Source organism: Nothobranchius furzeri, chromosome 9 (genome assembly GCF_043380555.1).
Source record: "Nothobranchius furzeri strain GRZ-AD chromosome 9, NfurGRZ-RIMD1, whole genome shotgun sequence".
In the NCBI taxonomy this organism is placed as follows: domain Eukaryota; kingdom Metazoa; phylum Chordata; class Actinopteri; order Cyprinodontiformes; family Nothobranchiidae; genus Nothobranchius; species Nothobranchius furzeri.
In genome coordinates, this window is record NC_091749.1 from 69,248,735 (window position 1) to 69,260,354 (window position 11,620).

Sequence of the window (11,620 nt, forward strand, 5' to 3'; positions counted from 1 at the left end):
ATGCGGCCCTCCTTCCGGATGCTGAGGGAGAAGCTGCAGCATATCAGAGCCAAGGAGCTCTACCTGTAAGGAGGAGCAGGCGGAGGGGAGGGGGGGGAAACAGCAGAAGAAGAGGAGGCGCAGGACCACATCACCTTCCTCAGACTGCCCCTCCCCCCTCACCAGGACTGTTTCCTGTTAGTGATGTAAAGCGGCGTCCTCCTCCCCCCTCCTCACTCACCCCAGTTCTTTCTCCTCCTGAGATGTGGCATTAACTGGAGGGGGGGGCTGGCCTTTTCCTCCACTTTTGTCAAGTGCGCTCTCGTCTTCAACCCCCCTCCCATATTTCAGCACCAACATGTGGCTCTGCATGCCTTCAGCTCCATCGTCCCGCCGTCCTACAGCCCCCCCAGCTCAGTTGGGAGGGTCGCTCTGTGCCAAAGTGCCTCCAGCCTACAGAGCTTCACCGTCACTCATCCAGCTGACGTCTCATTTTTTATAATTTCTTTCAGGGAGGTTTTTACTTTTGCCTTCTATTTTTTTTTCTTTTTTTTTATTCCTGGGGGAGGAGCACGGGGTGAGGGGGGGTGGGGGTTCATGCTGACCAGAGACGGTTCTGAGGAGCAGGGGGAGGAGAGACGTTCACAAACATGGTGGATTCTTCATACGTGGGTGTGTTTTATATCAAAAATATATTTAAAGGATTAAAAAAAAGGAGACTTACTCTGGCAGGTTGGAGACTGAGGACGTGGACGGAGGACGTGGACGGAGGACGTGGGGTGTCTCTGAGCTCCGAGGTCGGGGGGTGCATGCTGTGTGAGGCCTTGGGTCCAACTGTCAGTGCTTTCGATGTTCATCGTTTTATTATGCTATCATGAATATGAATAAATCATTCCATCTGAACGGAGTGGGAACACATTCTGTCTGCCTGAGCGGCCATGAGAGCGCTTCAGACCCCGCCCCCGCGGGCGTGCGAGGAGGCGCCTCGGGGCTTCTTCTGCAGTTCTGACTGAATCACCAAATTAAACCGCATTTAGTTTTTGTTGTTTGATTCATTCCTGTTGTTTACATCCAAGGCTCGTACATTTCATATTCATGCACTGTGCTCACTACAGCCACTTTATTAGGTACACCTGTAAACAAGCCGCTAAAGGCTGCATTCACGTAGGTCTTCAGAAGCACCCCGGCTGCTGCAGATGGACCTCAGCAGGTGTCGCTGGTTTGATGGGTCCAGGTGTTCCTAATAAAGTGACCAGTGAGTGTATGTGTGGTTGTTGATACTTGCCTTTAGCCACCGCAGTCATCTGGCTCTGTATGGAGGGACAGGATGTCCACCTGAGGGGACGGAGACAAATCTGCTGCAGTCGTGTGAATGAATACATGAAAGGGTTACATGTCTGATGGAAAACGAATCCTCCAGCAAAGAGTCGAGACGTCGTTCACACCTCTAATGCAGCGAGTCAGCCTAACCACCTCAGCTGATGGTGTTTGATGAGGAGGAGAAGCATGTTCACACACCTACAGGTGAGGAGTCTCGGGATCCTCCAGGAGGAGCAGGACGGCGTCTCCTGCTCCTGTTCGCTTTGAGCCTCGATCCCTAAAAAGCAGAATGAATTGGTTTTAGATTTCAGATCAGTCGTTTATCTAGATGAGATCTTTAAGAGCTAGCATAAATTTGCATTTAGCAGCTAATGTCACAGGTTGGGACGAATGAGTGTTTTTGACTGCTGCTCTACAAAGATCAGCCTCTCAATTCGGGTTGATTCTGTTCACCAGCTAATTGTTTTGGTGTTTGGTCGCAGGTTTCTTGTTTTTAAAGCTCCGGCTTGGTTCCTACCCCTAACCCTTCTCCTCATCCGCTGCACCAAACAACCGTTTCAGACCCAAATTAAAATAATTCAAGAATCTTAACGGTGGCGACAGCGGGCTGGTTACATAACTAATGCAGTTTATGCTCCTGGCTGAGGTCGTGCTGCTGTCAGGACCAATCACGCCACAGACACAAACACAAGATGGCCGTGGCGCTGCAGCCCTCCACCCCGGCTTTATCCCGTCGGTTCTTGTGGTAAAGGTGCAGTCCATGTCCCCTCGAGGTCACAACTAGGGGGCGATGAAGAGTCCAGTTAAAGGAGCAGCAAAGATGCTCAGTTTTACCATAGAGCTAAAGGTCAGAGGTCACTCGTGTACATCTCTACCGTCTCTTATGTAATGAGGTGATTAGTTGCAGCCCGTGAAGCCCAACTAGTAGGTCTCCGTTCACACTTAACTAAACCTGACAGCCGCTCGGCTCTGCCTTCTTAAGCGCCACCAGCAGGAGGATTGATTCATTAATCAGCTTTTTTTGATGAGTAATGGATGCGTTCAACCCACTGAACTCAATAGAAAGTAATTAGCTCCTGGATTAATCTGATTAGGACCACGCCAGTCTGAGGAAAACGCCCGGGCCTACGTGGGCTGCTGTGCGGTTCGCTCGTCAAGCAGCACCTGACTGATTTACATTTGTTGACAGAATGAGGCTTCAGACCGCCGTGTGTCGTTTCTGACGCATGACGGGAGATTTCCTGAAGGCAGCAGACTGCCTGCTGTGCCCACCAGATTTCTGGACATTCTGAGTATTTTATATCAGGATTTTCACCAGGATCTGGGAGATGATGGCTGCTTTGTATGAAGAAAGCTGATTCAAGTGTCCTCCGTTAACTAACTTGTAACCCAAAGGGCACCAAAGCCCTCATTACCGTCCTCACGATTCTGTCACCACTCATGTCTAATTTCACGCCATGCAGCTTTCAAAATAAACACGCAGAACAGTTTAAAATGTGCAGTTAAGTCCGAAATACTGCAAAAAAAAATCAAGCCCAGTAGAGACGGCATTCCCTGTGGGACCATCAGCTTCTGTTGCTTCTCTAGTTTTGTCTGGTTACCATGGTGACCCTGATGATCCAGTGGTAGCAGCTTGAACAGTTCTGATTCGCCACACTTCACTCAGCTTTGATAACTATTCGGGCTGAGATAATCAGGGTAATTATGCGTTAATTAACTACAACTTGTGTTATCACACGAATTTCAAAACTTGTGGACACGACTTCTGTGCTCTCACGTATGAACATAGACGTAATTTTGGGGGGGACATGGGGGATATGTCCCCCCCACCCACTTTTTCCAAAGTCAAGTTTTGACCCCTGCCCTTTTTACCATCCAAAAACAATATTACGCTATATTAAATTGACCCTGGTTGAGCTCTAGGACCAAGCGGAAAACAACTGTTTGTATTGAAGCCTGTTTCCCATTAGAGCATACTGTAGAGATACAACCCCACCCCACACACACACTTCTAAAGTGAAAATTACGTCCATGCGTATAAAAGTGCCACGAGAGAGGAGGTTATGAACTCGTGAGTGAAAAAAGACATTGCAATATGCCGTTTCTTCTCCGTGAGCGAGCAAAACGGCATCTGCGTGATTGACTGCGTCAACCCTACCGCGCACTAAATGTGGGCCAAGTGTGCACGGTGGTGACGAACGCACGGCTCCTCCTACCGGTCTTTTTCCTGGCCTCCATTTCCTTTTCTCTACCAACACTTGATGAATGAGCAGTACGAAACTAAATAAATATCTTTTGAAAATTAAACCAACACATAAACAAAACGCGTCCACCGTGTTTTAGGCATTCGTTTTCTTCTGAGGTCTTTGACCCAAACGACTCCAGAGGAGCGTTTCTGTGGAACGTTTGTCATCGTTTTGGATTAAGTAAGGACCGTGTTCTGCTCCTCTTATCAAAGCCTAAGAAACACAAATTATTTGTTGACAAAAAGTCCGGATAGTTACAAAGTGGATGTTGGAGGTTTTGAGCCGTGCATTGAACCTCTTTAGAGGTGTTGTAATTCCTGGAATTAGAGATCAGAGAAGGAAGTCTGGAATTAGCGACTGACTCCCGGCTTGTATTTACACGGCTCACGCGCTGTCACTGTGAGTGGGAGTTTTTAATTTTCAGCCTTTTTCAGAGACAGCGAGCGGGCGTTGAGACGACAGGAATACAATTGACATTATCAGGCCAACAGGCTCCTTCAGCCCTCTGAGATCTAACACGGACACGCCGGATGACTTCTCCTGCCACTCCTAAAAATATCCCGTTTCCTGCTGCAGTCCGTGTGTGTTTGGTTTCAGACGGTAACGTGAGTGTTTGAGTTCAGCTCTTGGTGTTCCACAGCGGATAGCCGTGTTGTTTCCAGGAGCCTGAATCCCTCTCCTATTGGCCGGGCTGCGTCCTGCTGCACGCTCCAGTGACCGTGACATCACCGGACAAGTCTCAGCGCTGACGTCCTTTTCCACAGTCCAGTGCTCACTGAAGCTCAGCTCAGTATTATTTTACGTCTGACTGCAGGAGATGTGACGGCACAGACGTGAGCGCTGTGAGACGGAGGCCCAGACGTCTGAGGCTCATCGGGACTGTGGTTATGTGGGACAACCCCGGTGACTTAAAGGAATCCGTTTCTATTTAAAACTTAATTTTCACCATTTTACCTATTGCTGAGTCATCAGTACTTAAGGATGTGAGCTCCATGTTTCTCTGAACAGAGACCATTCAGGAAGCTTCCTACAACACACAAAACCGTAATTATTTACAACATTTTTACACAAAAAATGGCAAAAATCAACAAGCTATGAGCTCATAGATTTGGGATCATCTGGGATAAAGCTGGTTATAATAAAATGTCACCATCGTATCACTGATGCTTTTGCTGAAGCAAAGATGCAACAGGATAAGGCCGAGTATCAAGCCCTGAGGGACTCCACGATCAGTAGAGTGTGTGTATCAAAGTAATTGTTTTCATTCTGTGGTCCAATAAGAACCAAGATGGAGTTTAGCAGACTCTGCTCTATCATAAATACATTTCAGGACCACGTAAATGTAAAAATGATTGCCAATAGCACAATAAAGTTAAAATAATTGAATTTGGAACCATAAAACATCCCAATCAACATTTCTGAGGTGTAGCTAGAATTTCCCTCTGGGATTAATAAAGTATTTTTGAACTGAATTGAATCAGCTGACACTCTCCATTGACGCCAACCTTGGTGTAAAATGTAAATGCTCCGCCCCCTTCTGCCTATATGACTGAACCTAAAGGACACCCGGAACCATTTTGGGGAGCGGGTAGTGGATGTTCTGTGAACCGGAACCATCTGACGCTTTGGTCAGGAAACAGAGTTATCACCCTGATGCCGTCATCTGCAGAGCCACACTTCTGTAATCACGGGGACGCAGGAGGCACGAGGTGCAGCCGGCTGTGCTGCAGTCCCACTTTCACAGCAGAGAGCAGGATATTTATAAGCTGATCACAAGTTATCGCTGCACAAAAAACATTTGTTTCAGAGTTTGAGGTTGGCATGGCAACAAGAAAAAGCTTCCTTTGCTGTATGCTCTTTATTTGCGCAGCATGCTGCGTTTGGAATGCTGCCTGGAATAACGAGGGTTGGATCTGGCCCTTCGCTCTTCTCAGTGTCCTGCTGCTGGTCAGAACTCGGGCTCGGCGCTGCACACAGATTATGCCCAGATCTGGTTCTGACAGCTGATGCAACGGTGGACTGGTGTGTGTCATCCTCACTGGGAGAGATGGCGATATCTGTCAGACGGAGGATAGTAACCGGTTTGTGCCAACAGCGGCCCGCCTGCTGCACTTCCTCTTTAAATAACCCGATAATTGGCCTGCAGTGCTAGCTGACATGCTCATTTGACTTTGTGAAATATCAAGGTTCCCTCACTTGAAGAGAACATGCTTTCTGCGCTGCTTGTCAACATGAATCTGCATTTCGCTCGCGACATTTCACCTCCTCCTGCCTCGAGCTCCCGGCCTGCTGGTAGGCAGCCAGAGGGGGGTGGGGGGTGTAATGCCAGCACAGATTTTGATAGGCTGCAGAAGGACCCCGAGGCCCAAAGGAGAGGAGCCACCGCTGTAAAACAACTCCCAGAGTCTACCTGCATCGTCCTCGTCTCTGGGCCCACATGGTCCAGTTAAAGTAGGGCAGAACCTGTTATCATGTTCCCTTCATCAGACTATGCTAACGCACCGGAGGAACCTGGCATGTTTAATCACTGGTTCATTTACAATCGACGCACGTTTATAGATGAACCAGAGTCCCGGTGAACTTTCACACCAAGCAAACACACTCTGATTTGAGCAAACTGTACAGTTCGGCTTGTACAACAGCGAACATCAGGATGACCACCTAGATCTGCTACTTCTTCATAACTGCATTTTTCTTTCTGTTATTGTTGCAGGGACATCCTTCATGGCCTACAGTATCCCAGGATTCCTGTTGTCTGAATGGAAGATTCTTGTTCTTGTAACAATGGCGGACTAAGTGGGAGAGGACTACAGTTTTAGTCCCGTTAGTCATCATTACACGCTGTCGCTGATGAAATGACATCTCCACATTTGACCCATCCCTGTGGGGAGCAGCGAGCTGCAGACACGGCCTCGCTTGGGAACCATTTGGTGGTTCAACTCCTCAGTCCAACCCATTAATGCTAAGTGTCAAGCAGGGAGGTATTGGGTCACATTCTCTTGACCGGGATTTGAACCCACAATCTCCTAGTCTCAGGGCGGACATTCTAGGCCACTGAGAAGGTAAAGTGTAATAATAAATGGTGATTAAAGGTGCATGATGTAAAAATGAAGTAATAACATCCTGTCGTCAAATGTGTGCACTGCAGCCCATTTTTATAGCACACAAGTGACTCATTCACTACTTTTCCAAGTTTCACAGCTGTTGCTACGGCTCAGCTCCAGAAGATCCTAGATGATGAGTCCTTCAGTGTCAGTTGATAAGTAGATAAATACGTTTGACCGTAATATTGAGTTGTTGGCAATTGAAAAAGTAGCTTGAGATATTTTTAGAGCAGACTTTACTTCACCGTTAGCATTGTTAGCTTAACCTTGGCCTCTAGCCTGCTTCACTTGATATTGGAGTAAATCAAAAACATGTCGTGGCAAGAAATAACCTCTGGTTTGCTTATTTTACTGGCTAACACACCTTTGACAACTCTGGAACTTTTGGCCTGTTGGTGTGGAATTACAAATGGCTGCGCTGCAGCGTTAACTTGGCGCAAACGTGGAAACCCCACAAGTTCACAGACTGTAGAAACAAAGACTGCATCCCTCTTTGGCCTTTTTGAAAGGACAAAAATCAAGCCCCCATAATTCGGGTCTGGAAATTAAGCCAAACAGGAAGTGACAAAAATTGCAGTTCCACCCTCATCCACTAGGGGCTGGTGTCAGAAGCGAGCAAATCCTCATTGACTCACATGTTAAAAATGCCAATTTTACAGCAGAAATAAACATGTTTACAGCCTGGCACCAAAACATGTTTTAGGTTTAAATGATCTAGTTTACACTCATGACAACTCTGAGGGGGGTGAATTTATTTCTCACTCATTATATTTATGTATTTTAGGTCACTGCCGCTCTTGCACTAGCTGAGCTTAGATTTTAACATGTACTGTTTAACCATGAAATTTAAATGTAATAGGGTAAAACCCAGTGCATTTAACATGATGCTGCATTTTTGAAAATGGGTTGAACATGTTGGTGGAGCTGGGTTCCGACTATCGGTATGGTCCCCTCCCCCCAGCGGCAGCTCGGTACATCTCTGACCACAGTGGCGCCTGTCTACTGCGCGGCTGCAGGCTTGTGGAGCTCTCGGAGACCTCTGTGTTCCACCTGGTTCTCCCTAGCGGTCAGTAGGGATGGGTACCTTTGACATTTGAATCGATCCGGTACTAATTCCCGGTACCTACGAATCGATACCGGTACTTAACGGTACCAATTTTCGATACTTTTGAGTGTTTATTATTTTAATTCTCTTTTATAATAAAATATATATTTTTCTCAATATATAACCATATTTGATAAATATCACGATAAATAACATACAACTGTTTGTATTTTAACATCGTCCTTGTAGTTTTATAAGCTGATAATTAAACTGAAGCAAACATCTTTACTGTGAACTAAATTTACTGTGTATCTTCATTCCTTTTGCTGTCCTTTTTCATTAGATTTTTCCTACTGGGAAGTTAGAATTTCCGAGGAGAAAGTGAACGCACCATTAGCTGATAACAACGGTGGCAATGGAAGCTAACATATCAAGCTAACGTTATCTTAAACAGTTTATTTAACTGCTGGAGCAGATTAAAACGATGATGCCTCACACTTAGATCGTTGTCGCTGGTTTCATCTTCACCCAATCACCCGTCTCATTTAGTAAAGTGAAGCCAAACTTTAGAGCGCGTTCATGTTCTAGTCGGAAATTCGGAGTTCCGAGGAGAAAGCGAACGCACCATTAGCGAAACGGAAGCTAACATACTGTATCAAGGTAACGTTATCTTAAACATTTTATTTACCTACCGGAGCAGATTAAGATGAGGACGTCTCACTTAGATCGTTGTCGCTGGTTTCATCATCACCCAGTTACCCATCACATTTAGTGAAGTGGACCCAAGCTTTAGCGTGCGTTCTTCCTACCATGCTGCTCTGTTTACAACTGGCTCGCAGCGACCGACGACATAACGCTCTTGCGCATACGCAGCTGTCTTGGCAAGTTCTCGTTATGAAGGACGGGTACCGAAACGAGGCATCGTTTGAAACGACGTGAATCGGTGCTCGGACGGTACTATGGAATTCGGTCGGTACCTTAAAAAGTACCAAATTCAGTACCCATCTCTAGCGGTCAGCCCGGCGCATCTCTGACTCAGAAGCTCCGGTATTGTGCACAGTTAACTCCGGTTGTAGCTAGGGAGCTACCTCCATTAGCTTAGCTCCCATCTCCGTGTTAGCTTTGGGTTAGCTTGTAGCTACATCGCTTCAGTGCAACGGGTGTCGTCATTTGATCCCAGCCTTACAGCCCCACCCACAGCTCCACCTCTTTTCCCTTTTTTGGATTTGTCTGGGCTTGACGGAGCCTGTGACACGGTCAAAATGGCGGTGGTGGCCACCTCCCATTTTGGCGCAAAAACTTACAATAGGGGCGAATGGACACGAATTGTCCTGTATATATGTCGATGAGAAAAACTAACAACCCTTCCTTCTAACACAATTGAGACCGCCACAGCTTAACACAAAAATGGACTCAAATTTAGTTTTTCAGACATTAACCTCGTAATGAAAGCACGAGATGATGTTACTTTAAAATGCTGATATAAATTGAGTTTTAAGTGAATTCATCCACCGCTTTGATTTGATGCTGTCTCCAGGACTATGAAGGGTTTTTATGGTCTCTGAATGCTAATAATGCTAGTGTCTGTTGTCCCCTGCATGAGCTCATGGTGTCAGTGTCCTGTAGGTCTGATGTGAGCAGTTTCTTTTACGGCCTCTGAACCATCGGTGACTCATAGAAATCTAGACGTTGTAGCCTCCCAGCTTGCGTGACCAGGCTGGTTTACAGGCGTCTCCTCACAGGATTTGTGAGTTTTGAAATTCAAACATATATTTTTTGGGAAAATGGCTTGCTGCCATTTGGAGATGCTCGCGTGGAAAGTTTGTTGGTTCAGCTTGAAGGACTCTTCCCCTCCTGACAGCCGGTGGCCTGGCAAATGAAGTGAGGTTTGATGACTCCATGCAGCGTGAGTCAGAGTTCCAGCCTGGCGTTTGTAGTCATTCAGAAGTGTGAGTTTGCTATCGTTTCTCCACAGAGGAACAGTGGGTAGGGTGGCAGACTGCCTGAGCCGATGACACCTTTGTGAGCCGTTAGCAGCAGGAAAAGCGAGAAGCAGTGTTTAGTTCCACGATGAATAGGAAATTCACTGAAAGTCAGATGGACACACATAATGAAGTAATCTTGATAAAGAACATCAGAACTTTTCCCTTCTGAGAAGAAAACAAATGTTCTTTTGGGGTTTGTTTGGGCAGCTCAGGGAGCATCCACGTCGGATGGAGAATAAATGGTTGTGACACGAGGAGCTGCAGCCAACCAAGACTAATGTTAAGGTTCACAAAGTGCCCGAGAGAAAAATAAAGTCAATGTTTGTGAACATCCTTCAAAGAGGTTTGAGACGGACTTCTGCAGGAACCAGTGGTGCCCCCAGAACATTTTTATAGGGGAGTCTGATGGGGTTAGTGAAAACTTTGGGGTGGCACCAGATTCGTTGCTGTGGAAACTTTGGGAAAGTTTGGCCCGTAGCTGTGCATCTCATTGTTGCTTTATTTATTTCCATTTTTAAAAAATGAGACGACATTTCACTGAAACATGACCTGGATGGCACCATCTATTGTTGACAAGCACTGCCACTCCACCTCCTTTTCTTTTCCCGCTCCTCTTCAGATCTCTGTCTGCTCGTACAGTCAGGAATCCTGGTAGAGAGACGCTGGAATCGGGGATATGGTCCTGCAGCCATGTCTCACTGAAACACATAACCCTGCACTGCTGATACTCTGGCTGAGTCCTTGAAAGGGCTTGGAGTTCATCCATCTTGTTGGCCAGTGATCTCACATTGCTTATTATGATCGATGGAAGAGATGGTTTGAATTTCCTCTTTCTCTGTCTCCGTTTTGCTCCCGCTCTGCACCCTCGCTTCTTGCGTTTTAGCTCATTTGGGATTTGTGGCTTCAGTTGAGGTATTATTTCAGCCTTTCCAATGTTAATCCGCTGCTCCTGGTTGTGAACCAGCTTGTTGCCATGGTTACGCATCATAACAAATGCTCAAAAAGTGAAAAATGTGAAAAAATAGCATTACAAATCCTCCAAGCTTCACAGCACCAGAAACAGAAAAGTAAAATGTCCAAAAATATACCGTTTTTCTTGAGAAACTAGAAGACAAAAAGTCCAAAAAAAGGCAAAACTTACATTTAGTCAACAGAGCTACTCCAACATGCAGCCACCCAGAGCAGCACAGTTCCAAAACTTAACACAATTGTTTGTGTTAAGTTTAGCAAATTGACTCCTTTCCGTTTCCCTCTGATTGCAAACAACACTTCCAAGAAGCTCCTGAGCTTCCAGCATCCCTAAAGCACGGATGGCGGTGACCACACAGCCGGATGGGGGGTGTGACTGAATGTAGCCAGATGAGCGTGTGTGGCTTAACAGCTGTAGCTCCAAAACACACACACCTCACACAGATGACCACCCCCCTCCCTCCAAGTACCGCTAAAGGAACCTGGAGCTGCTTCGGGAGAGCAGAACTTCCCATATCCGTACAGTCTGAGTGTGTGCTCCTGTGTGTGTGGGAATGATGCAACCACCTCTCCCAGGAGTGACTCCAGGCTGCTCCGAGCACATTCGCTTTAATTAAGTTGATGCGCTGTGGCAACTCACGTGTGAGCAGACATGTATAATCGTGTCGTTTCTGCACAGCGAGCTGCTGGAAAGCAGCCGTGGTCTCCGTCTGCCAAACACCAGAAAATATCAGCTATATTCACACGGAGGACTCTGCTGCTGCGTCTGTCCTGTTCAGGTCCAGCGTGGACTTCTCTCAGATCGCTTTATTTACAGTTAAACTCAAACCAGGGAAACAGACGTTTCATGGATGTTTAGCTCCTCAAACATGAAATTTGATCAATTCAAACAGAAAATTATGGAGTTTCAAGCTTTTAAATTTGTGATAAAAGCTCCATTAATTTGAGTTAACTCACACAGCACCTCCTTAT

General features: G+C 46.4%; 1 protein-coding gene across 1 annotated transcript in view; it reads left to right on the plus strand.

Moving 5' to 3' along the window:
* The window catches only part of LOC107382109 (C-terminal Src kinase), a 65,719-nt gene extending 65,448 nt beyond the window's left edge, over nt 1–271 (plus strand). Inside the window, exon 13 of the mRNA XM_015954102.3 lies at nt 1–271. This exon is cut by the window's left edge and continues 114 nt beyond it. Within this exon, the coding sequence (XP_015809588.1) occupies nt 1–69 (69 nt within the window). The 3' untranslated portion in view covers nt 70–271.
* The last annotated feature ends 11,349 nt before the right edge of the window (nt 272–11,620 follow it).